Source organism: Salmo salar, chromosome 02, assembly GCF_965601325.2.
Source record: "Salmo salar chromosome 02, fSalSal1, whole genome shotgun sequence".
Taxonomy (NCBI): domain Eukaryota; kingdom Metazoa; phylum Chordata; class Actinopteri; order Salmoniformes; family Salmonidae; genus Salmo; species Salmo salar.
In genome coordinates, this window is record NC_138292.1 from 54,329,183 (window position 1) to 54,352,633 (window position 23,451).

A 23,451-nucleotide genomic window follows, 5' to 3' on the forward strand; every position below is an offset into this window, starting at 1 on the left:
TAGAAAAATGGCAGAAAAATAAAAGACGGACATCAGAGTATTTTTCAGTACACCAAAACGCAAAGTAAGAACCCTAGTAGCCTAATATCTCAAAGACTAGTTGATAAAATGTTCATAAGAAAGAAATGAAATTCTAATGGAAATGTTTCACAATGATGTCATTAGGCAGAGCAGGCAACAGATGGCACACAGACAGCAGAGTTGGGGACAGATATGCAGGGACAGACTGGCAGAGACAGGGAGTCTCAGGTAAGTTTGTTGAGTCTTTGTTTGGCAACATTATGAAAGGTTCTCCATTTTTTTTACTTGTAAAATAGGAACATAATTGGAAAATGCCATGGATACCCCCACTCTTAATTTAAACTGGTGACTGAACTAAGATTTGTTAAAGGCAATGGTATTGCTGTTGTGAGCAGTTGTGTAGTTTTGGGTACCGGTAGTTAGGAGTACGGCAAACACCTTATTTATTTGGTTCCTCAATATACATTTACCATATTACAATGTAGGCTATGTGTTACAGCACTACTTTTGGTGTCCCCCTCAGGAATTGCTCTTGAGAAAATTTCATGTAATTGTCCCCCCCAAAGTTGATATCAGATTTTCGCCCCTGCCCACACCATGACTGACCCACCGCCAAACCGGTTATGCTGGAGGATGTTGCAGGCAGCAGAACATTCTCCACGGCGTCTCCAGACTCTGTCACGTCTGTCACGTGCTCAGTGTGAACCTGCTATCATCTGTGAAGAGCACAGGGCGCCAGTGGCGAATTTGCCAATCTTGGAGTTCTCTGGCAAATGCCAAACGTCCTGCACGGTGTTGGGCTGTAAGCACAACCCCCACCTGTGGACGTCGGGCCCTCATACCATCCTCATGGAGTCTGTTTCTGACCGTTTGAGCAGACACATGCACATTTGTGGCCTGCTGGAGGTCATTTTGCAGGGCTCTGGCAGTGCTCCTCCTGCTCCTCCTTGCACAAAGGCGGAGGTAGCGGTCCTGCTGCTGGGTTGTTGCCCTCCTACGACCTCCTCCACATCTCCTGATGTACTGGCCTGTCTCCTGGTAGCGCCTCCATGCTCTGGACACTACGCTGACAGACACAGCAAACCTTCTTGCCACAGCTCGCATTGATGTGCCATCCTGGATGAGCTGCACTACCTGAGCCACTTGTGTGGGTTGTAGACTCCGTCTCATGCTACCACTAGAGTGAAAACACCGCCAGCATTCAAAAGTGACCAAAACATCAGCCAGGAAGCATAGGAACTGAGAAGTGGTCTGTGGTTACCACCTGCAGAACCACTCCTTTATTGGGGGTGTCTTGCTAATTGCCTATAATTTCCACCTGTTGTCTATTCCATTTGCACAACAGCATGTGAAATTTATTGTCAATCAGTGTTGCTTCCTAAGTGGACAGTTTGATTTCACAGAAGTGTGATTGACTTGGAGTTACATTGTGTTGTTTAAGTGTTCCCTTTATTTTTTTGAGCAGTATATATTACCCCCCCCCCCCCCCCACTTTTAAAATCTAACTTGCGCCCCTGCCTGTCAGCAACAGGTACGGCTGAAATAGCCAAATCCACTAATTTGAAGGGGTGTCCACAAAACTTTTGTATATGGTATCATGTCATCTTACCTTAGACATACATATAACCATTCATGATGGGACAAGGACAATTTTGTGCATTGGTTATTTTTAATACAAATACTGTCATATTAATTCAGAATTTACTTTGTTAGAATGCAACACAAATTGTATCTATAGAAAACATGCTATACTACAATGTGATTGGGAGATGTACAGTTATTCACAGTCCAAATAGCCTTCAGGAAATACAACATTTAACCACAAGATTGTCAACCATATGGAAGGTTGAGTCCCATTTCTAGACACGTCAGTATTTTGTATATTCCTATAAAAGGGGCAGTATGTTTCATAGGTTAAAAATATCTATACAATGTTGCAATATCATTGGACTATATCGTTTACATAATTCATATTAGCAAATATTTCTACTACACACACCCTCAGATTATACAGACAAATACAAATCACATGGCTATAGGGACCTAGGCCTCATCAATGGCACAGTTCAGAACTAGAGAATCATTTTCTCTACACATCTGGGAATCTACTAGACTGATCCCAGATCTGTTTGGGCGCTGCTCAGCCAACTCCTATGCTCACCGTTGAAAGCACAAGCAGATCTGGGACCAGTGTAGGCATCTACAGTAGGTAGGTATGATACAGCAGTTGAACCATGGACCTTTTGGTAGTGGACCAAATACAAAGTGGAACACAACGATGCAACTGACCGAGAGAAAATGGGGAGAGAAGGTCAACGGCAGAGTTTGATTAGAAATAATCTGTAAATATAGTCTAAAACAGCTCAATGACTTCTATGGAGTACTGGCTGATGTCCTTCGACAGCTTCATTTTGTGGAGCTCTTGAAGGCTGCTCTCGATCTTCCCCAGTTCAGAGAACAGTTTCACCTGGAATGGATAGATGGGGATAGACGTTAAACTAACCCTTACAACAAAGAACCATATACAGCATGTGCGTCAGCGAGATGAAGTAGATGCACCAAGTAAATAGCAGTAGTGTGTCAATTTCTGCAACAAATAAGAGCGTTGAAGCGTGTGGCTGAACTCCTGAGCTGGGTCGGTCCCGTAGCTAGCACGTTTTGTAACGGTGGAGCGAACCAGTGCACATGCGCAGATACTCTGTGTGTCAGCAAAGTCTTGCATCGTGCTCATCCTAATATCGTCGATCTCGTAGCAACGTCATAAAACGCATAAAACCTTTGTGAAGTTCTGACATAAAACGGCTAGCATTTATAATTGCAACACTTGCATTTCCAGTTTGAACCACTGAAGAGGTAAACATTCCTCCCTGGGTGCCTCAACGGGTTTCATTATCACGGAAATAAAAACAAACAAATGACACTAGTTGTTATCAAGGGAACCATTATGACAAAAATGCTCAAATATCATTTGGATCAAAGAGCAAGCATATACCTGGGACTTGACAAAGCTTTGGAGATTTGACAGCAATCCTTTGGCATCAGGAGTCATGACCAAGACTGTAAAATGAGCATCCAACAACAAGCACACCCAGTCAATGATCTAGAAAAGGAAATTCAGAATACACACATTAAGTTAATGCTATAAAATATAATTATATGCATTCACCTTTTGTATAACTTTAAAGCTTCCATGTACCAACCTGTGTCATCGTGGGCGATCTCAAACCTGGCGTTTGTGTGTACACGTCTTGGGAATATTTCAAATAGACAAACTGGAGGTACTGAAGAAAGAGCTAGAAGAGGAAAGGAAACAGAAGGATGCAACCATCAGTCTTTCAATGCATCCTCATAGCTAACTGCAATACATAAATTGGTAGTAAATAGAAAAAAAACACCATGGTATATTGCAGGATTACAGTCAATTCCAAATCAATTTCAGTCAATTCAGGAAGTAAACAAATATTCACATTTTACTGTTCTTCAATGAGAAAGACTGGAATTGGAATTTACTTCCCGAATCGACGAATGAAATGGAATTGATCCAACGATGGCATATTGTCAAGGAGATGAGACACAGGTATCTACTCACAATAACCTGCTGAGTATCGAGGTCCTTCAGGTGGGGGAGCAGGAAGTTGTCACTGTACGGCGTCTGCAGGACCTCATTACTATAGCAGCACAGTTAAGTTATAACACCTCCACACAGGTTTAAGAGTCATTTCTATGGACTGGTGCTGTATATTAGCGCAAGGTAAACATTATGGTGCATTGCAGCCGACTGTTGACAATGAAATGTGTAATTGTTATTTAATTTTACCTATCCCCATTAATGAACAATTCAACGAAACAACCAACTCAACAAACCTATAGTGAGAGGATACAGTAACAGCCTTGTGTTGGTTCAATCCCTCTGACTATTGATGATTCTGTGTGTCAATGTGCGTCTATCAAATACACTGTTCAATCAATAATGCCATAAGCAGATATTACTGTAGTCTTGCAATGGATTAGTGTTCAGTGAAATGATTGTCCAGACTATACAAAAGGATACAGTAGCACAGCCTTGTGTAGACCCACAGGACAGGCCTCTAGCTGCAGTGTGGCCTTCTTATCCTGGGGAGGTTTGGGCTGGTGGTTGGCGTCACAGCTGTCCTCCTCAAACAGAGGCGGGCTGAAGCCGTTCTGTTGGCCCCCCCGGGCCCCCGCCGCCACCAGGCCCTCCATGAAGGACACGCTGTCCGGCTCCAGACTGACCATCTCCACGTCGCCGTCTGGCACACTTGAGGGAGAGTGACACACGGCCGTTACAACAACAATCCTGATTTCAGGGTATTTATATGAGTTGACAAATTATTGTATTTACAGGAACAAGACTAGGAAGTACTGGAAATGGTTCAAACAAAACAAGTTCTAGAAATAAAGCACTTCAAAATAAGCATAATTTAAAAAGCAATACACAGCCACAAAAGAGACCGCTTGGTTCACAATGTGGTGGAAAAATTATGCATTGTACACAATGAATAGAAACTTCAACCATCAAAAGAGAGCACAACAATTAGGCCAACAATTACATAACCATGCTCCTGCACTGGTAGGAAACACTAGCCTGAGCTTCACCAGAACGCATCTTACTCACAACGTATAGGTTGTTTCAAAAGACGCCCCATACACTATCGAGTTAGACTGACCTGATGAAGGTTTTGAGGCAGGCACACGTGACCACCTCAGGGATGTCTGGGAAGAGCTGCAGGCAGAGCTGACACAGAAAGTAGTCCTTGTGCTCCAGGGCCAGCAGCAGGAGGTCGGGACACACGCTGCAGAAAGACACAGAACACGTCAGAACCAAACCAAGGGACTCAACAAAAGACTGGAAAATACTACAAAAAGCTTCCTTTCCTAGTATTCTTTCCTTCATTGCTACTGATAGGTACCCACCCACCATAATGTCTTTATCTATGATTTCTTGCAGTGTTCGAGACCACCTAAAGCGAGACCGATTCAAGACCAAGCCTGGAGAGAAAAGTCCAAAACCGGATTAGGGGGGAGACTTTGTCAAGACTTAGACCAGGAGGGTGACAAGCGGTCCGAGTCAAGACCGAGCCACGAAAAAGTCAAATTCAAGACCATGATTGTAATTTCGTCAAATCATCAGTTCAAAATGTCCAGTATTTCTGTGTTCATATTTCAGAACACCATATGGATTCTTTATACATTCAGAAGTTACAAAATGCATGCTGAGGGAATAGAGCCACTCTACAAATTATTACTAACTCAAACACAGTGGGGAACAAAGGGCCTTTTACACCAAAGGATTTATAAAATAATTATAACAATAATTCTAATTACATTCTTTTCAGTGATGTTCTGATTTAATCTCTTCAGATTCTGTTGGAATGGAAAGGTTAACACTGAAGAGAAAGAAAAAAAAAGATCCAATCACGATTCTTTTTTGTGGTCTCCGGTGAGATAAATCTAGCTAAGACAAGCCATTGGCTAGGCAATCAAACTAGATAGAAGGCATCTGCCATTCAACTGTATTAGGGGCAACATTTTGGAGTGACAGTTTAATCAACCAACCAAATTTTGACTTGTAATAGGTGGGACCGTTTTTACAAAAAAAACGTATGGTAACGTCTGCCTTCTCAAAGGCCAACCGGCCACTGTACAATAAGGAGCAGAAGTTTTCCCACGGTCTAGCTAGCAATCTTTTGTTGGAGACTAGTTGCAGAGGCTGCAGCAGGTGTTATCAAAGAAGATGTTGTTCCTAATTTGTTAGCTTCTCCCTTTTCAATAATAACTTTCTACATGAAGTTAAGTTTGAAATGATCATCATCTGGTGAGTGGATTTATTTTGAATTTTTATTGCAGCTCACTTGCTGTTAGCAATCTCTAAGAATATAACTAACATGTGAAACATTGTTACATTTAAACATTAGGTGGCAGGTTACTTTGTGTGCTAAACATGAAACGTTTATGCAACGGGGAGTAATAGTTGTGCATTAGCCTAACGGTTGTGTTTTTGTATTCTCATGATTAGGATCTACTGGCTTATTATATCCACGTTTATAGACTGCTTATCCTTTAACACCATGCTGTGTGTAAATAAGAAATAATTCTTAACCGACTTACCTAGCTAAATAAAAATGTGTGACTGCCGTCTTTCCATCTGCCCTATGTGGTGGTGTAATGGTAACCGGAGAATACTCACATTTTGCTACAACAACAAAAAAATCACAAGTGGCCTGCCCAGCGAAGGAAAGGTACCCTGTGTAAAAAAATCCTGTTTGCTACGTTTTTAAAAAATGTTTTCCTATATATTTTTCAGTTTACCACTATAAATCACACCTTTTCTAATAGAAAAACAAAAACGTGATCTAGGATATTTTGTGGGGGTAAGGGATACTGAGGAGTATTTTTTGAATAATAATGTATTGTTTCTCAGCTCAATCTGATTGGATGGACCTGTGTCCACCCAGGCCCACACCACCCCTGATGCAAACAGGGCATGATGACTGAACTGCACATCACAAATAGCCTACTAACCAACACGTCAGACCAATACCTGGTTTGTATACACATTGTTGTTTTAGTTAGCATTTCCTGGTATTTATCATACTTTTAAACATCTTTCCTACCTACCCTACCGGCTACTAATGTCATTCTTCTGAGCTGCTCCATGCCAAAACCAGTGGAGAACTGTGCACTCTTGTTCCCCGCAGATGATATTCCGCTGAAACCTGGCTATGGGTGTGGCGTGCATATTAATATATTTCACTTGATTTGCGAAATTCTAGGCTACTCTGTGCATGATTTCTCTATTGTACAACATAACTGATAAGTCGTACAGTGGGGGGAAAAAAGTATTTGATCCCCTGCTGATTTTGTACGTTTGCCCACTGACAAAAAGGATCAGTCTATAATTTTAATGGTAGGTTTATTTGAACCGTGAGAGACAGAATAACAACAAAAATATCCAGAAAAACACATGTCAAAAATGTTATAAATTGATTTGCATTTTAATGAGGGAAATAAGTATTTGACCCCCTCTCAATCAGAAAGATTTCTTTCTCCCAGGTGTCTTTTATACAGGTAACGAGCTGAGATTAGGAGCACACTCGTAAAGGGAGTGCTCCTAATCTCAGCTTGTTACCTGTATAAAAGACACCTGTCCACAGAAGCAATCAATCAATCAGATTCCAAACTTTCCACCATGGCCAAGACCAAAGAGCTCTCCAAGAATGTCAGGGACAGGATTGTAGACCTACACAAGGCTGGAATGGGCTACAAGACCATCGCCAAGTAGCTTGGTGAGAAGGTGACAACAGTTGGTGCGATTATTCGCAAATGGAAGAAACACAAAAGAACTGTCAATCTCTCTCGGCCTGGGGCTCCATGCAAGATCTCACCTCGTGGAGTTGCAATGATCATGAGAACGGTGAGGAATCAGCCCAGAACTACACGGGAGGATCTTGTCAATGATCTCAAGGCAGCTGGGACCATAGTCACCAAGAAAACAATTGGTAACACACTGCGCCGTGAAGGACTGAAATCCTGCAGCGCCCGCAAGGTCCCCCTGCTCAAGAAAGCACACATACATGCCCGTCTGAAGTTTGCCAATGAACATCTGAATGATTCAGAGGACAACTGGTGAAAGTGTTGTGGTTAGATGAGACCAAAATGGAGCTCTTTGGCATCAACTCAACTCGCAGTGTTTGGAGGAGGAGGAATGCTGCCTATGACCCCAAGAACACCATCTCCACCGTCAAACATGGAGGTGGAAACATTATGCTTTGGGGGTGTTTTTCTGCTAAGGGGACAGGACAACTTCACCGCATCAAAGGGACGATGGACGGGGCCATGAACCGTCAAATCTTGGGTGAGAACCTCCTTTCCTTAGCCAGGGCATTGAAAATGGGTCGGGATGGGTATTCCAGCATGACAATGACCCAAAACACACAGCCAAGGCAACAAAGGAGTGGCTCAAGAAGAAGCACATTAAGGTCCTGGAGTGGCCTAGCCAGTCTCCAGACCTTAATCCCATAGAAAATCTGTGGAGGGAGCTGAAGGTTCGAGTTGCCAAACGTCAGGTTCGAGTTGCCAAAGATCTGCAAAGAGGAGTGGGACAAAATCCCTCCTGAGATGTGTGCAAACCTGGTGGCCAACTACAAGAAACGTCTGACCTCTGTGATTGCCAACAAGGGTTTTGCCACCAAGTACTAAGTCATGTTTTGCAGAGGGGTCAAATACTTATTTCCCTCATTAAAATGCAAATCATTTTATAACATTTTTGATATGCGTTTTTCTGGATTTTTTTGTTGTTATTCTGTCTCTCACGGTTCAAATAAACCTACCATTAAAATGATAGACTGATCATTTCTTTGTAAATGGGCAAACGTACAAAATCAGCAGGGGATCAAATACTTCCCCCCCCCCACTGTATGTACATCCACTACACTACTTTGCATCAGTGGGGATTAAGGGAGTACACGCAACGGCCATAAAAATAAAATTGGAAAAAAAAGTGCTTATATGGCATATAGCCTCCACTACACCACTGGCCCTTTTAAAAGAGCACACACTCCTACATGTGTGCTGGTATTACAGTTGTTTACCTTTCAGCATCATTAACCTGTTCTCTCACACTGGAGGCCTATAGGTTCACCACCGTCACACACTGGAGGCCTATAGGTTCACCACTGCGCAAACAGGTCTATAATAGATATAAAGACTTCAGGTATTCATGTTTCCAGAAAGGAGTGTATATATTTGGCCTGGTGAAGCAGTTCTATGTGCTTACTGGATAGAAGCTGATAATTCTGAGTTTTTTACTCCGCTGGTCTCAGGAAGAAATTATGAGGCTCACTGTCCGAGACCGAGTCAAGACCGAGTGCAAATGTATCCGACAAAGACACACTCAAAATGTGGTCTCGAGACCGGTCTCACGTACTTGAACACTGATGTCTTGCTAGATCGGTGAGGATGGAGGCAAGACACACACCCCAACTTGCATAACAAGTGGATGGCACCAACACTACTACCACGCACCCAATATAGCCCATCATTCTGATAACCTCCCTGTCCAAAGGACCAATACCCCCGTGCCGTAGGAGGTCCAGTCAACCCAATGCCACCCTCACCTGTGGCAAAGGCACTGTGTTTGCACCAGCTGTGCCAGGGCCACGGGAGTGTAGAAGGCTGTCTCGGCCTGGCTTCGGGCCACCAGGTGGCAGGCCAGCTGGCCCACCGAGAGCTGCAGGTCCTGGGCATCGCCTCTGGAGACCAGGGCCTCCACCTCCCTCTGGACCTCATCCACTGGACCAGTCTGGAGGGGTTGAGGATTGACCACAGTCAACACCTAACAACATTTCCTTGAGAACAATTACATTCACTCAACATAGAACATCAATACCTGTTTGAGACTATCAAAACAGAAGAGCAAAATGAATAGTTGATCTAAAATACCTTGACAAGCTCCAGTACTTGGTCCACTGTGAGGCCTTGTGCTGATTGGCTCTTCCGACTCAGCTTCTGTACAAGGGAGGACCAATCAGAACAGGTGAAATTAACATTAATCCATTCCGGTGGAAAAGTACTAGGGTTAGGGTCAATCAATTCTGGAAGTCAGGTTAACTTACACTCTTCCTGGTCTCTACTATTTTGGTGGGCCCCTGTGTCTGATCCCCATGGAGTAGGGTGTTCCAAGAGGGCACAGCCACCGACGATTTGGACACTACAAAGCCGCAAATGAAATAAAATCCAACTCACTAAACTGTTTGTTTAAGATGACATTTCAAGGGATGCTCTTCAGATGCAATTTCAAAACAGTCATTTACAGATTCAGTACATTAGATAGGTGAGGGAAACATATGCAATGACGTGTAAACAGGAGTGATATAGCTTCATCTGAAATGGCTTCCTATTCACTACTTTTGACCAGGGACACTAGGACTTGTATTAAAAGCAGTGCACTGTATAGGGAATAGGGTGCCATTTTAGATTCAACCAGGCACTGTCAAGGACGACTAACGCCACTCGGGTGACTGTTTCACTGAGGAAGTGCCTTGTTACCTGCGATCCCGGGGTGTCGTAGTTTCCCCAGGGCCGAGGCCAGAGAAGACTTCTGACACTGGTAGGGAATGACGGAGAGGGCCTTGCCATGAGGGACAAACAGCTTTCCCAAATAACACCAGACCTGAGGGGAAATGAAGGAATGATCATTGATATAAATAGGGGTGAAGCGGGTCTTTAGTACAAGATACAAGTATAGAGTAATTTGGTTGAAGATTGTGAGGCAAAAAAAAAAAATGAAACGCCAAATTCCGAGTATTCCTACCTGTCCATGGATTCTTCCCGCCAACTCCTTACCAGCCTGAAGAGTCTGGAAATTAGTATTCCAGATGCAGAGGAAATCTGAAATTGAACAAAATAATAATAAAAAGGATTGGATGTCAGCAACGTGGTGAAAGCTCCCGAGCAAACAAGGGGAAGATGTCACCATGTTGTTTACACGCGTCAAATCAGAACTTTGAAAAGTACGTATCTAGGGGTTGATGTTGGATTGGGTGAATGTGCGTGAGAATCATAATTCAATCAATTCATGAAGTAAACTACAACTCCAATTTCCCGCATGAGGAAAACTGACATTTCTGTTTAGCTCCTGAATTGACATGGCATTGATCCCAAACCTGATATTTACCTTTGCCAGTCCTGGCGGAGGGATGGGGCACCCCCACCACAGCCACATGAGCTTCGTCCAGGGCCACTGCCGAGGCAGCGCCCAGCTCTCCCTCCCCCACGGGCAGCCTCAGGCGCAGGCTACGAGGCAGGGTCTGCACCCCCTCCAGCCCCACATACCCCCGCGCCGCCACCACACTCTGGTACACACAGCCGTTAGGGTCTGGAAAAAAGAGAGCGAGAAAGACAGATGCAAGTCAGGTCAATCATAGCCTTGTGTCACCAGTACATCACTGAGAGCGCAAGTTTCTCATAAAAAAACGAAATGCTATCATGAGGCTGTAGCTATGATGACCGACAACCGCATTTCATTGTATGTAATGTGCTTCATTGTTATCGAATGCAGTACCATTTCAACAGTATTCTAGTTATCTGGGGGGGGGGGGGTGAAATCAGCATTAAAGCTGTAATATGTAATTTTTTGGGCTACCCGATCAAATTCACATAGAAATGAGAGTTATAGATCTGTCACGTTTTTGAAACCAAGTCCAAGTGGTACATCTGTTCTATGTGCGCTTATTTCTATGCTTTCTGTTCTTAAGTTCAGTTTTCCCGTCTTTTACTTTCGGTTTAGTACACCAGTTTCAAACAGCTGAAGATACAATATTTTTGGTTACTGAAAAGATATTTCACAGCATTTGAGATGGTACATTGATTCTCTACACATCGCTTGTTTTGTCACAAACTGAAAATGGGCTAACTATTAGAATTTTTTACCAGGAAATGCCGGAACGATTTCTGCAGAATCCACCTTAAAAAAGCTGAATGAACATTACTACTTGAACATTTCTAACACATTACTTTGGCAGGGAGGTGACGGCCGTACTCACACAGGTAGAGCAGGTTGAGATGTTTGTCCCGGAGAGAGGCAGAGAAACTCAATGGGGGAGCTCCAGAGTCTTCTCTCTCCAGCCTATACTTCTGTAGGGTGTTGGGGTTGAGCCTCTGCACATAAAGGCAGCGCTCCCCTTTCTGTGACGGACAACAGGGAAGCCACGTTAAACACGACATTGTGGCATAGAATTCAGACTTGCACAAAATATAGCTTGTTGCAGATGGCGCTGTGTTTATGCCTGCACGTGGCAGGTCATTGAGTACACGGCTATTCAGCGTACTGGTGTACCGCGAGGAAAGGATATTCTACCTGCTCTGTCGTGAAGAGGACAAAGTGTTGGTTCTCAGCCACGATGTTGGTGCTCCACCTAGGGGGTAACATGAGGACATTGTCAACTGTGCGCCTCACACAAAAAACGATTGTTTACTCAAATGAGCCAAGTATTGACAGCAATGTGGACAGAATTACCATAGTCGCTGACTCACTGTAATTTAATATGGTTGCAAGTTGAAAAAAAAACAATATACAGTTGAAGTCGGAAGTTTACATACACCTTAGCCAAATACATTTAAACTCAGTTGTTCACAATCCCTGACATTTAAATCCTAGTAAAAATTCCCTGTCAGGGTCAGTTAGGATCACCACTTTATTTTAAGAATGTGAAATGTCAGAATAATAGTAGAGAGAATTATTTATTTCAGCTTTTATTTCTTTCATCACATTCCCAGTGGGTGAGAAGTATACATACACCCAATTAGTATTTGGTAGCATTGCCTTTAAATTGTTTAACTTGGGTCAAATGTGTCGGGTAGCCTTCCACAAGCTTCCCACACTAAGTTGGGTGAATTTTGGCCCATTCCTCCTGACAGAGCTGGTGTAACTGAGTCAGGTTTCTAGGCCTCCTTGCTCGCACACGCTTTTTCAGTCCAGCCCACAAATTTTCTATGGGATTGAGGTCAGGGCTTTGTGATGGCCACTCCAATACCTTGACTTTGTTGTCCTTAAGCCATTTGGCCACAACTTTGGAAGTATGCTTGTGGTCATTGTCCATTTGGAAGACCAATTTGTGGCCAAGCTTTAACTTCCTGACTGATGTCTTGAGACGTTGCTTCAATATATCCATATCATTTTCCTCCCTCATGATGCCATCTGTTTTGTGAAGTACACCAGTCCCTCCTGCAGCAAAGCACCCACACAACATGATGCTGCCACCCCCATGCTTCACGGTTGGGATGGTGTTCTTTGGCTTGCAAGCCTCCCCTTTTTTCCTCCAAACATAACGGTCATTATGGCCAAACAGTTATATTTTTGTTTCATCAGACCAGAAGACATTTCTCCAAGAAGTACAATCTTTGTCCCCATGTGCAGCTGCAAACCGTAGTCTGGCTTTTTTATGGCGGTTTTGGAGAAGTGGCTTCTACCTTGCTGAGCGGCCTTTCAGGTTATGCCGATATAGGACTCGTTTTACTGTGGATATAGATACTTTTGTATCCGTTTCCTCCAGCATCTTCACAAGGTCCTTTGCTGTTGTTCTGGGATTGATTTGCACCATCTATAAGAGACAGAACGCGTCTCCTTCCTGAGCGGTATGACAGCTGTGTGGTCCCATGGTGTTTATACTTGTGTACTATTGTTTGTACAGATGAACGTGGTACCTTCAGGCATTTGGAAATTGCTCCCAAGAATGAACCAGACTTATGGAGGTCTACACATTTTTTTCTGAGTTCTTGGCTGATTTCTTTTGATTTTCCCATTATGTCAAGCAAAGAGGCACTGAGTTTGAAGGTAGGCCTTGAAATACATCCACAGGTACACCTCCAATTGACTCAAATGATGTCAATTAGTCTATCAGAAGCTTCTAAAGCCATGAGAACATTTTCTGGAATTTTCCAAGCTGTGTAAAAAGGCACAGTCAACTTAGTGTATGTAAACGTCTGACCCACTGGAATTGTGATACAGTGAATTAGGTCAAATAATGTCTGTAAATAATTGTTGGAAAAATTACTTGTGTCATGCACAAAGTAGATGCCCTAACCGACTTGCCAAACTATAGTTTGTTAACATGAAATTTGTGGAGTGGGTGAAAAACTTAGTTTTGAGTGACTCCAACCTAAGTGTATGTAAACTTCTGACTTCAACTGTATATATTTTTACATCGATGGCTCCGAAACAGAATACGCAAACCGGCCTCTATAGTGGTGGGACTAAAGCCAACCAAACCGAAGGTTACGGATCGCTAAACCAGACTAGTGTCCATTGTCTGACCTTATGACCTCCTCCTCTGACAGGACATCCTCTATGGGCTGTTGGGGGGCGGAGAGGAGGGAGTCCAGGAGTCTGACTGCCCCTCTCTGGAACAGCACCACAGGTTCTTCCCCTGGGGCAGAGTGGACCCTCCATACATCAGCAGATACCTAACAGACATGCAGACACAGAGCTAGTTAAGACCGATAACTGCAAGACATCAAGAAATGACCTTAAAGCCAGAGGAAAGCCTGAGATAAAAAGAAACGTATGGCATAATTTGATTCAATTATGGTACAATGACCTCTCACTGGCACAGTTCATGTTACTGTGCAATTTGCAGAGTATGTCACCATATTGACAAAGTCAAAGCAGAGGAGGTTGAAATGGTATGCGTGTGTGAGAGGAAGCTCATACTTACAGTTGCTTTAAATGCTTTGTCTAAATTGAGGTCTTCATCTTTCCAAACTCTGATGACCTAGTGAGTAAACATTCATTGACCATGAACAAAAGGAAGACAACCACTATATTTAAAGAATCAAGTCCAATCGTCAAGTCCAGATGTTTTAAATGTGTTCAGTTTCTATGTTTGTGGAAAGTGTCCACAAGTGTTACCTTGTTGTCAGAGACCACTACATACTCCTTGGTCTGAAAGTTGAACACTGCAGGACAAGTCAACAACTGTCCCTGTTTCACCGTCCAGCTACCCAGAGGCTTCTGGTCTGAAACCTGTCAACACAGCACCTCATAAGAAAACAACACATGCATTTTTCAACACAAACACAACCTTTGTCATATTATTCCGGTAGGTTACGTTCATATTCAAATACAAGACTAGTGTGACTACCTTTTTGACAGTGGCACGACGTCAGTTAACCAAACAAACCCACGCCAAGCAGCTACCTAGCAGTACTGTTCCCATTGAAAGAACAGTACGTGTGCTAACGTCCACCTATGTGCATGTCGATTGATTCAAGTAAACCGTCTGAATACGCAGATTTGTTGCTAGATAGTTGATGAACACCATTGCAATACTGGTAAGAGGGAGCAATTGTTATATGTAGCTAGCTATATTTTTAAACGCGTCGGATCCCCCCACTGCAATGGACACGAATGTGCCATCAGTTGAGCTGGTTGAACAGTTCAGCCACTTATATTGGTCAATATTACCTTGTATAAAGTGACAGATCTCGTGGAATCGGTGACGATGGCATGGTCACTGTCTCCATCCAGTTCAATTCCCTGGATTTCCGAATCTGAAGCATTTTGAGTTTGTACGAGTCCGCACAACGTGAATCCCTCATACAGCGCGGCCATGCTGGATGAAGAAAATGAAACGTGCAAACCTCGCGAGACTGACGCACGTCTACCATAGAGTATTTGGTTTAAAGATGGAAAACTGCAGTAAGATCAGACAGCGCGCCCCTGTGACTAGGTTATGGTATTTCATATTGAGTTGTGGTAATGTGTGGTGTCTGTAGCAGTCAGTGCCCCTGTGGGTATATATTCAATATACACTATATATACAAAAGTATGTGGACACCCCTTCAAATTAACGGATTCGTCTATTTCAGCCACATGTATAAAATCGAGAACACAGCCATGCAATCATAGACAAACATTGGCAGTAGAATGGCCTTACTGAAGAGCTCAGTGACTTTCAATGTGGCACTGTCATTGGATTCCACCTTTCCAACAAGTCAGTTCATAACATTTCCGCCATTCTAGAGCTGCCCCGGTCAACTGTAAGTGCTATTATTGTGAAGTGGAAATGTCTAGGAGCAACAACGGCTCAGCCGCGAAGTGGTAGACCACACAAGCTCACAGAACGGGACAGCAGAGTGACGAAGCACTTAGCGCATAAAAATTGTCTGTCCTTGTTTGCAACACTCACGACTGAGTACCGGAGCGCCAAGTCTAGGTCCAAGAGGCTTCGAAACAGCTTCTACACCCAAGCCATAAGACTCAGGAACACCTAATCAAATGGCCCCCCCTCCCTCTTTTACACCGCTGCTACTCTCTGTTGTTATCACCTATGCAAAGTCACTTTCATAACTCTACCTACATGTACATATTACCTCAACTAAACAGTGCCCCCGCACATTGACTCTGTACCGGTACCCCCCTGTATATAGTCTCGCTATTGTTATTTTACTGCTGCCCTTTAATTACTTTTTTAAAAACTGCATTGTTGGTTATGGGCTCATAAGTAAGCATTTCACTGTAAGGTCTACACCTGTTGAATTCGGCACATGTGACTAATAAAACTTGATTTTATTTTCAAATTTCCTCTGGAAGCAATGTCAGCACAAGAACTGTTCATCAGAAACTTCATTAAACGGGTTTCCATGGCAGAGCAACCACACACAAGCCTAAGATTACCATGCGCAATGCCAAGCGTCGGCTGGAGTGGTGTAAAGCTCGCCGTCATTGGACTCTGGAGCAGCGGAAACCTGTCTCTGGAGTGATGAATCACGCTTCACCATCTGGCAGTCCGACAGACAAATCTGGGTTTGGTGGATGCCAGGAAAACGCTACCTGCCCCAATGCACAGTGCCAACTGTAAAGTTTGGTGGAGGAGGAATAATGGTCTGGGGCTGTTTTCATGGTTCGGGCTAGGCCCCTTAGTTCCAGTGAAGGGAAATCTTAATGCTACAGCATACAATGACATTCTAGACAATTCTGTGCTTCCAAATTTGTGGCAACAATTTGGGGAAGGCCCTTTCCTGTTTCAGCCTGACAATGCCCCTGTACACAAAGTGAGGTCCATACAGAAATAGTTTGTCGAGACCGGTGTGGAAGAACTTGACTGGCCTGCACAGAGCCCTGACCTCAACCTCATATAACACCTTTGGGCTCAATTGGAATGCCGACTGCGAGCCAGGCCTAGTCACCCAACATCAGTGCTCGACCTGACTAATGCGCTTGTGGCTGAATGGAAGCAAGTCCCCACAGCAATGTTCCAACATCTATTGGAAAGCCTTCCCAGAAGAGTGGAGGCTGTTATAGCAGCAAAGGGGGGGACAAACTCCATATTAATGCCCAAGATTTTGGAATGAGATGTTCAACGAGCAGGTGTCCACATACTTTTGGTCTTGAAATGTATATATCAAAATGTTCATTCCCCTTGCTCTTTATCTTTCACTCTCTCACACACAAACCCCCATGCAATCACCCGCCAACCCTGCGTGCTGCACACACACACACACACACACACACACCTGACAACCGACAATGGCAAAGTGTAGTAGCAAGTAAACTTTATTTACTACAAGAATTAAGAAAAAAGTGAAACAATAATTACAACGGAGAACCAAATATACTTCAAGGAGGGCAGTAAAAATATAACAATTATAAATCAGTGGAAGAACCCAGAGCGACTTCCAGTAGCCGAACAAGGATGGCACTTCAGATAGGGAGAGAGTAGCTCTGGTCCAGGGTGTTAGTGTGGATTGCTAACGCTTGTCCTGCTCAGGAGGCTCAGTGTCAGGAAGCAGCAGTGACAACCTGGACCAGAGCTAGGGAGACAGCGCGACAGCCTAGCAAGCCGCATCAGGAGGGACACAACGAAAGCTTGGTCCTTTCCTTAGAATGAACAGATGCCATTTGAAATACAGCAAACCACAAAATCAAACTACAGCAGTTGTGAAAATTATAACAGAAAACCAACCTCCGAGTCAAGATGCATTGTATAAATTCAAAAAGTAAACACAGTCACCCCGATAAAAAGAAAAAAAATATTGATTCAAATATTGTTTTTATAGATAATGTGTCATTACCTCAAAGAGCTGTAGGATCACCAAAAGCAACCTTAACGTTGATGATGCACACTACAATGGGGAGGTTGCAAATTCAAAGTAAATCTTTTCACAGTGAGCACAATATGTTGAAAAATATGTATTTTCAATGTCCTTTCAACCAAAAAGGACATTTTTTAAATGTATTTTGCTCATAGGGTTGTAATGTACAGCATGTAGCTACAATGGTCTTTTCTCCTGTGGATTTTTCAACAGCTTGATAAAGAATACTAACAATGGGACATTGCACCTTAAAATGTTATAGATTCAAACCAGACTTTTGTACTCTCAAAACGAATGCAAAATGACAAGTACATTATCAAGAGTTGGTTATTTTTCCAGAGTGAAGGTCTAGGTTTTATAAATAGTAAACTCTTCCATTTTCTGTTCCATGCTCCACATACGTTCCATGCTCCACATACGCTCCATGCTCCACATACGCTCCACATACGCTCCATGCTCCACATACGCTCCATGCTCCACATACGCTCCATGCTCCACATACGCTCCATGCTCCACATACGCTCCATGCTCCACATAATCTCACTCAAAAAGTCTCTGTGGAGCATGCAACTGAAAATGAAAGAGTTCACTATTTAAAAAACCTAGACCTTAACTCTGAAAATAATAATATACTTCTCATTTTGCATTGGTTTTGATATAGGCATTAGCTTACTGGCACTCAAACATATCCCTGGATCTTTTTTTATTCCTGATAGTCAATATCATTTAACACATGTATCCCACAGGAAATTTAACAGCAAAGACAAGTAGTTTAGAATGATAGTGAGCGTCTTGTGTAAAGAGGAGACATTTTGGGCTTAGACACTGTAGAGTGGTCTATATCTGACCAACAAGTAGGCTTGTATAACTTTGGTCCAACAAAACCCTAAAACAGAGATATAACAGTCAGTATATTTGTTAACGGCTAATTTCATTCTCTCATCACAAAATGCGAATGCCCACATATGTAATGTAATGTGACGTCTTTAGGACAAAACAATGGTCAACAGGTACTACAAACTACAGCTATTTCTCTCTATATCTTGAACATTTTGATGAAAATAACTAACATGAAGCTGTATTTCAAATCAATGTTTTGAAATTGCAATAAATTGAATAGTAGGCTTAAAAGGACAAATCCGTCATTTTTCAAACTCATACTCATTATCTCCAGCACCATACCGGTGTCTAGATATGTGAAAAAGGCATGTTTCTATGATCTGTGGTTGCAAAGATAAGAAGAAAGGTCCTAAAAAAAAATGCTTCTCTGTGACATCACAAGGTAGGATTAAAAGTAAGAAAAACTGATTTTCCAAACCTGCAACTAGTTTCTAGCCAGAGGGAGGATATTTTCTTGCTGCACGTCACCGCGAATGTCAGTGTTTGAAAATCATAGTTTTTAAAATGGTTGACGTCATCGGGTAGAACTTTGTAACTTTATATATTTTTCTACAAAACGTAGAAATGCACCATTTTCACGTGTTGACACTGGTACTGTGCTGGAGATAACAAAAATGAGGTTGAAAAGTGGTGGAATTTCCCTTTAACATTACAATAAATTGGGATGTTTTTTCTTTATTGAAATGTTTTGGATTTTGTATACAGACGAGACAATATAGACTTTTGCATGCAGAGGCACTGAGAAGAGAGTTGTATTCTCAGAACATGCTCAGTTTCAGTCTCTGCTAAAACTCTGCTTTACTATACAATGATTACACTACAGAGCCTAGGACAACGTCACATTTGCTTTCTCCACAATTTCGCATCAACAACATATCCTGCAATTTATATACACATATACTTTACATATGTATACATGTTTGTGAACATTTCATGCGGCATATGAGACCCCTTTATGCATCTATGTGATTGTATAAAATAGTAGCTAGGGCATTACATAAAGAGAAACCTTCTGTCCTCAATGTTTCTCTCCCCCCCCCCCCCCAAAAGTTTCTGATGACGCACTGTGATGAGGCTAGTGCAGGAAAAAAAAAACTTTGAGCCCACCAAAACTGGTACAGTACCAACATTGGCAAGCAACATTATCGGCATTCCTAAAAACACAATGCACACAATGCAAAGATAATCAAGTACATACAATAAGGCCAGGTTGAAGCAAGTGCCCTGCGCAAGCATGGAATTTCTTATCAACTCCACTGTGCTCAATGTTCACTTACAGTTGAAATTTACATACACTTAGGTTGGAATCATTAAAACTTGTTTTTCAACCACTCCACAAATTTCTTGTTAACAAACTATAGTTTTGGCAAGTCAGTTAGGGCATCTACTTTGTGCATGACACAAGTTATTTTTACAACAATTGTTTACAGACAGATTATTTGACTTAATTCACTGTATCACAATTCCAGTGGGTCAGAAGTTTACATACACTAAGTTGACTGTGCCTTTTTAAACAGCTTGGAAAATTCCAGAAAATGATGTCATGGCTTTAGAAGCTTCTGATAGGCTTATTGACATAATTTGAGTCAATTGGAGGTGTACCGGTGGATGTATTTCAAGCCCTACCATCAAACTCACTGCCTCCTTGCTTGACATCATGGGAAAATCAAAAGAAACTAGCCAAGACCTTAGAAATGTTTTTTGTAGACCTCAACAAGTCTGGTTCATCCTTGGGAGCAATTTCCAACTGCCTGAAGGTACCACGTTCATCTGTACAAACAATATAAACACCATGGGACCACGCAGCCATCATACCGCTCAGGAAGGAGATGCGTTCTGTCTCCTAGAGATGAACGTACTTTGGTGCGAAAAGTGCAAATCATTCCCAGAACAACAGCAAAGGACCTTGTGAAGATGCTAGAGGAAACGGGTACAAAAGTATCTATATCCACAGTAAAACAAGTCCCATATCAACATAACCTGAAAGGCCGCTGCAGGACGGACTGGTGCACTTCACAAAACAGATGGCATCATGAGGCAGGAAAATTATGTGGATATATTGAAGCAACATCTCAAGACATCAGTCAGGAAGTTATAGCTTGGTCGCAAATGGGTCTTCCAAATGGACAATGACCCCAAGCATACTTCCAAAGTTGTGGCCAAATGGCTTCAGGACAACAAAGTCAAGGTATTGGAGTAGCCATCACAAAGCCCTGACCTCAATCCTATAGAAAATTTGTGGGAAGAACTGAAAAAGCGTGTGTGAGCAAGGAGGCCTACAAACCTGACTCAGTTACACCAGCTCTGTCAGGAGGAATGGGCCAAAATTCACCCAACTTATTGTGGGAAGCTTGTGGAAGGCTACCCGAAACGTTTGACCAAAGTTAAACAATTTAAAGGCAATGCTACCAAATACTAATTGAGTGTATGTAAACTTCTGACACACTGGGAATGTGATGAAAGAAATAAAAGCTGAAATAAATAATTCTCTCTACTATTATTCTGACATTTCACATTCTTAAAATAAAGTGGTGATCCTAACTGACCTAAAGCAGGGAATTTTTACTAGGATTAAAATGTCAGGAATTGTGTGAAAAACTGAGTTTAAATGTATTTGGCTAAGGTGTACGTAAACTTCCGTCTAAAACTGTAAATTTACAGCATATCCCCAAATGGCATTTTTCCTAGTCATATCTGTTCTGTTGCTATACCAATTTGATTAAACTGACTGCATCACTCTCCAATGTCAAACTTTATGCCCAATATGCATTTTATCATGGCTTATCTAATGTTGCGTAAACGTTCCAATGGTTAGTTAAGTAGACAGGCGAGTATAGATGCAGGTATAAAAAAAGGGAGAGAACGGTTACGTTCCCTGCTCTTCCTAAAGAGGGCTGAAGCAGAGCTCTGGAGACCTGAGACGGGATCTCTTTCTGTGGTTGTATTGACCTTCCATCTGTTTCAATTGGAGTGTGGAGTGGAGAGACATGAACACACACAGATCTGGGTTCAGTTTTGAATGGTCTCTCCTCCATCCAGGTGAAAGGTGGTGTCTTTTTAGTGAGTCAATGTAGTTATAAAACTAACTATACTACAGTACTTCTACTTCCATTTTGTTAATTTCAAAGTTTAATTATTTCAAGGTCAAAATTATATTTTGATATTTGTAGGCTGAGAATTCTATGGAAAGATGTTCATTCACTCAAGTGAACAAAACATTAATATCATTGTCTCTCTAATTTCATGTTATGGCAACTACATTTACATTACATAAGGTTTATCAGCTGACCTGATATATATAAAAAAAAAAAAAGAGAATCCATCTGGCATTTTGTCAATAACATATTTAATGACGAACACAGGGATCGCTAATTGAGGACAGCACACAAAACCCCTTGTGGATATGTTCTCTTGATGGACAGCTTGGGTGGTTGTTACAGTAGATCAGACAGCTGATTGGCTAGATATCAGGAAGAGGAAGCCATCCATTGAAGGCTGACAAAACAGACTTCTGTTGAGGATGTAGGAGATTGGAAACTGGTGGTTAGACCTTTGACCTCTGGAGATATGTGTAAGAAGCACTCACCTCTGGGATATGGTTAGTTGGGCCTGGAGGACTGGGCACTGGGGTGTAGAGGCTAGTCTTGCTGGGCTACTAAGACAGTGAGGTGGCAGGGCATATGGGGGAAAAGAACATCTCGTCCCTCCTATTCCCCCCCTAACTCAGCCTGGTCAGCGTCAGAGGAGGGCCAGGGGGAGTGATTTTGATTTGGAAGCGGCACCAGCATAGAGCCCTGGGGGACTCCACTCTGGTTCTGGGCAGCGGCGTCGGGCAGGGTGAGGGTCTCAGGGGCGGACTTCTTGCGGGCTCTGTCCTTGGGGACGGAGAGGAACTCGGGCGCGTCAGTGCAGAGGGGGGTGGTGGGGGCGCTGGCGGGGCCGGAGAGGGTGCAGGAGGACAGGGGCATCTGGCTGATGGAGATCGATGGGGGGAAAATCCCAATCTTCTCGTTGGTGGCTTCCTGGATGGTGCGCTCGTACTCTCTCACCTCATCCATCGTCATGTCTGCACGGAGAGAGAGAATGAGGGGGGAGACAGCACTCCAAAGCATTCTAACACTTCTTTCTAATCTTAGTCTGCCATCATACTACTAGTTATGTCATAATCAAAATGACCAAACATTTTCAAATCAAAAGTCATTTTACATTTTCCTCAAGTTGTGAATATTTTTTACTTCATGTTTTCCCGATATAGAAAGAACTATAAAGCTCGTAAGAACCACTTATTTAAAAAAAAAAACGTTTTGTATAGAAACAGAGTGATTGGTTACCTCCTGAGTTACGTCAACACGAACAGAACACGTCAATGAAACAGAATAAGAGGAAATGAAACGACACATACGCTGACTTTGTCATGAATCTCTATGTCATCCAGTGATGGGGAGTTTGTGGAACGCTCTCGCTGCTCATGGCAAACTTTAATGTTAGTTTGTTCCTGCATACTTTTCTCGTATTCCCGCACGTCATCCAAGTTCATATCTGCAAAGAGGGGAGGAAGGAGGTCGAGATGTTGGCGTCGTCACGTTAGGACGCTCAAGACGAAGGTAGAGGAGGGGTTAAGTGAGGAGGGGCACGCCGTGTGTGAGTAGAGAGCGCTGGGTAGTGATTAGTGCTTTTGGGAGGGGCCAAAAGGTCGAAGTTCAAGCACAATCAATAGGAGGTGGAGAGGGCAGAGCTAGCTTCCCACGACCGAAAAGAGTTGGTTTGAGGAGAAAGCTAGTCAGGCCAAAGCCGGATTATGAAGATGAAGAGGAAGAAAGGGAGGGATAGAGGGAGAAGGGAAAGGAGAGGGAGAGTAAATGATCCAGAACCCTCAGAGTCAGACGTGAAGGGTTGGGAACATCACCGGAAAAAATA

General features: G+C 42.8%; 2 protein-coding genes across 2 annotated transcripts in view; both read right to left on the bottom strand.

The window, feature by feature from the left end:
- Positions 1-1,671: 1,671 nt before the first annotated feature.
- Positions 1,672-15,185, bottom strand: LOC106585723 (nucleolar protein 11-like). Its single transcript, XM_014172269.3, has 18 exons — positions 15,005-15,185; positions 14,450-14,563; positions 14,256-14,312; positions 13,856-14,004; positions 11,900-11,957; positions 11,586-11,727; positions 10,718-10,918; positions 10,355-10,431; positions 10,090-10,213; positions 9,657-9,751; positions 9,484-9,549; positions 9,159-9,343; positions 4,710-4,835; positions 4,073-4,300; positions 3,611-3,689; positions 3,222-3,314; positions 3,014-3,121; positions 1,672-2,488 (listed from the first exon to the last, which is right to left on the bottom strand). The coding sequence occupies exons 1-18, from the start codon at positions 15,149-15,151 to the stop codon at positions 2,375-2,377; spliced, it is 2,163 nt and encodes a 720-aa protein (XP_014027744.3). The 5' UTR covers positions 15,152-15,185; the 3' UTR covers positions 1,672-2,374.
- A 1,892-nt stretch (positions 15,186-17,077) lies between these two features.
- LOC106585713 (cytoplasmic phosphatidylinositol transfer protein 1) overlaps positions 17,078-23,451 on the bottom strand; it is a 77,160-nt gene continuing 70,786 nt past the window's right edge. Inside the window, exon 9 of the mRNA XM_014172239.3 lies at positions 17,078-22,600. Within this exon, the coding sequence (XP_014027714.3) occupies positions 22,242-22,600 (359 nt within the window). The 3' untranslated portion in view covers positions 17,078-22,241. The remainder of the gene's footprint in view (positions 22,601-23,451) is intronic.

Excerpts from the sequence above, each read along its gene's own strand:
- LOC106585723 (XM_014172269.3), bottom strand. The coding sequence starts at position 15,151 with ATGGCCGCGCTGTATGAGGGATTCACGTTGTGCGGACTCGTACAAACT. Across the intron at positions 9,344-9,483 it reads AAGTACTGGAGCTTGTCAAG|ACTGGTCCAGTGGATGAGGT; the intron begins GTATTTTAGATC and ends CAACCCCTCCAG. Across the intron at positions 3,122-3,221 it reads GATCGCCCACGATGACACAG|ATCATTGACTGGGTGTGCTT; the intron begins GTTGGTACATGG and ends TTCCTTTTCTAG.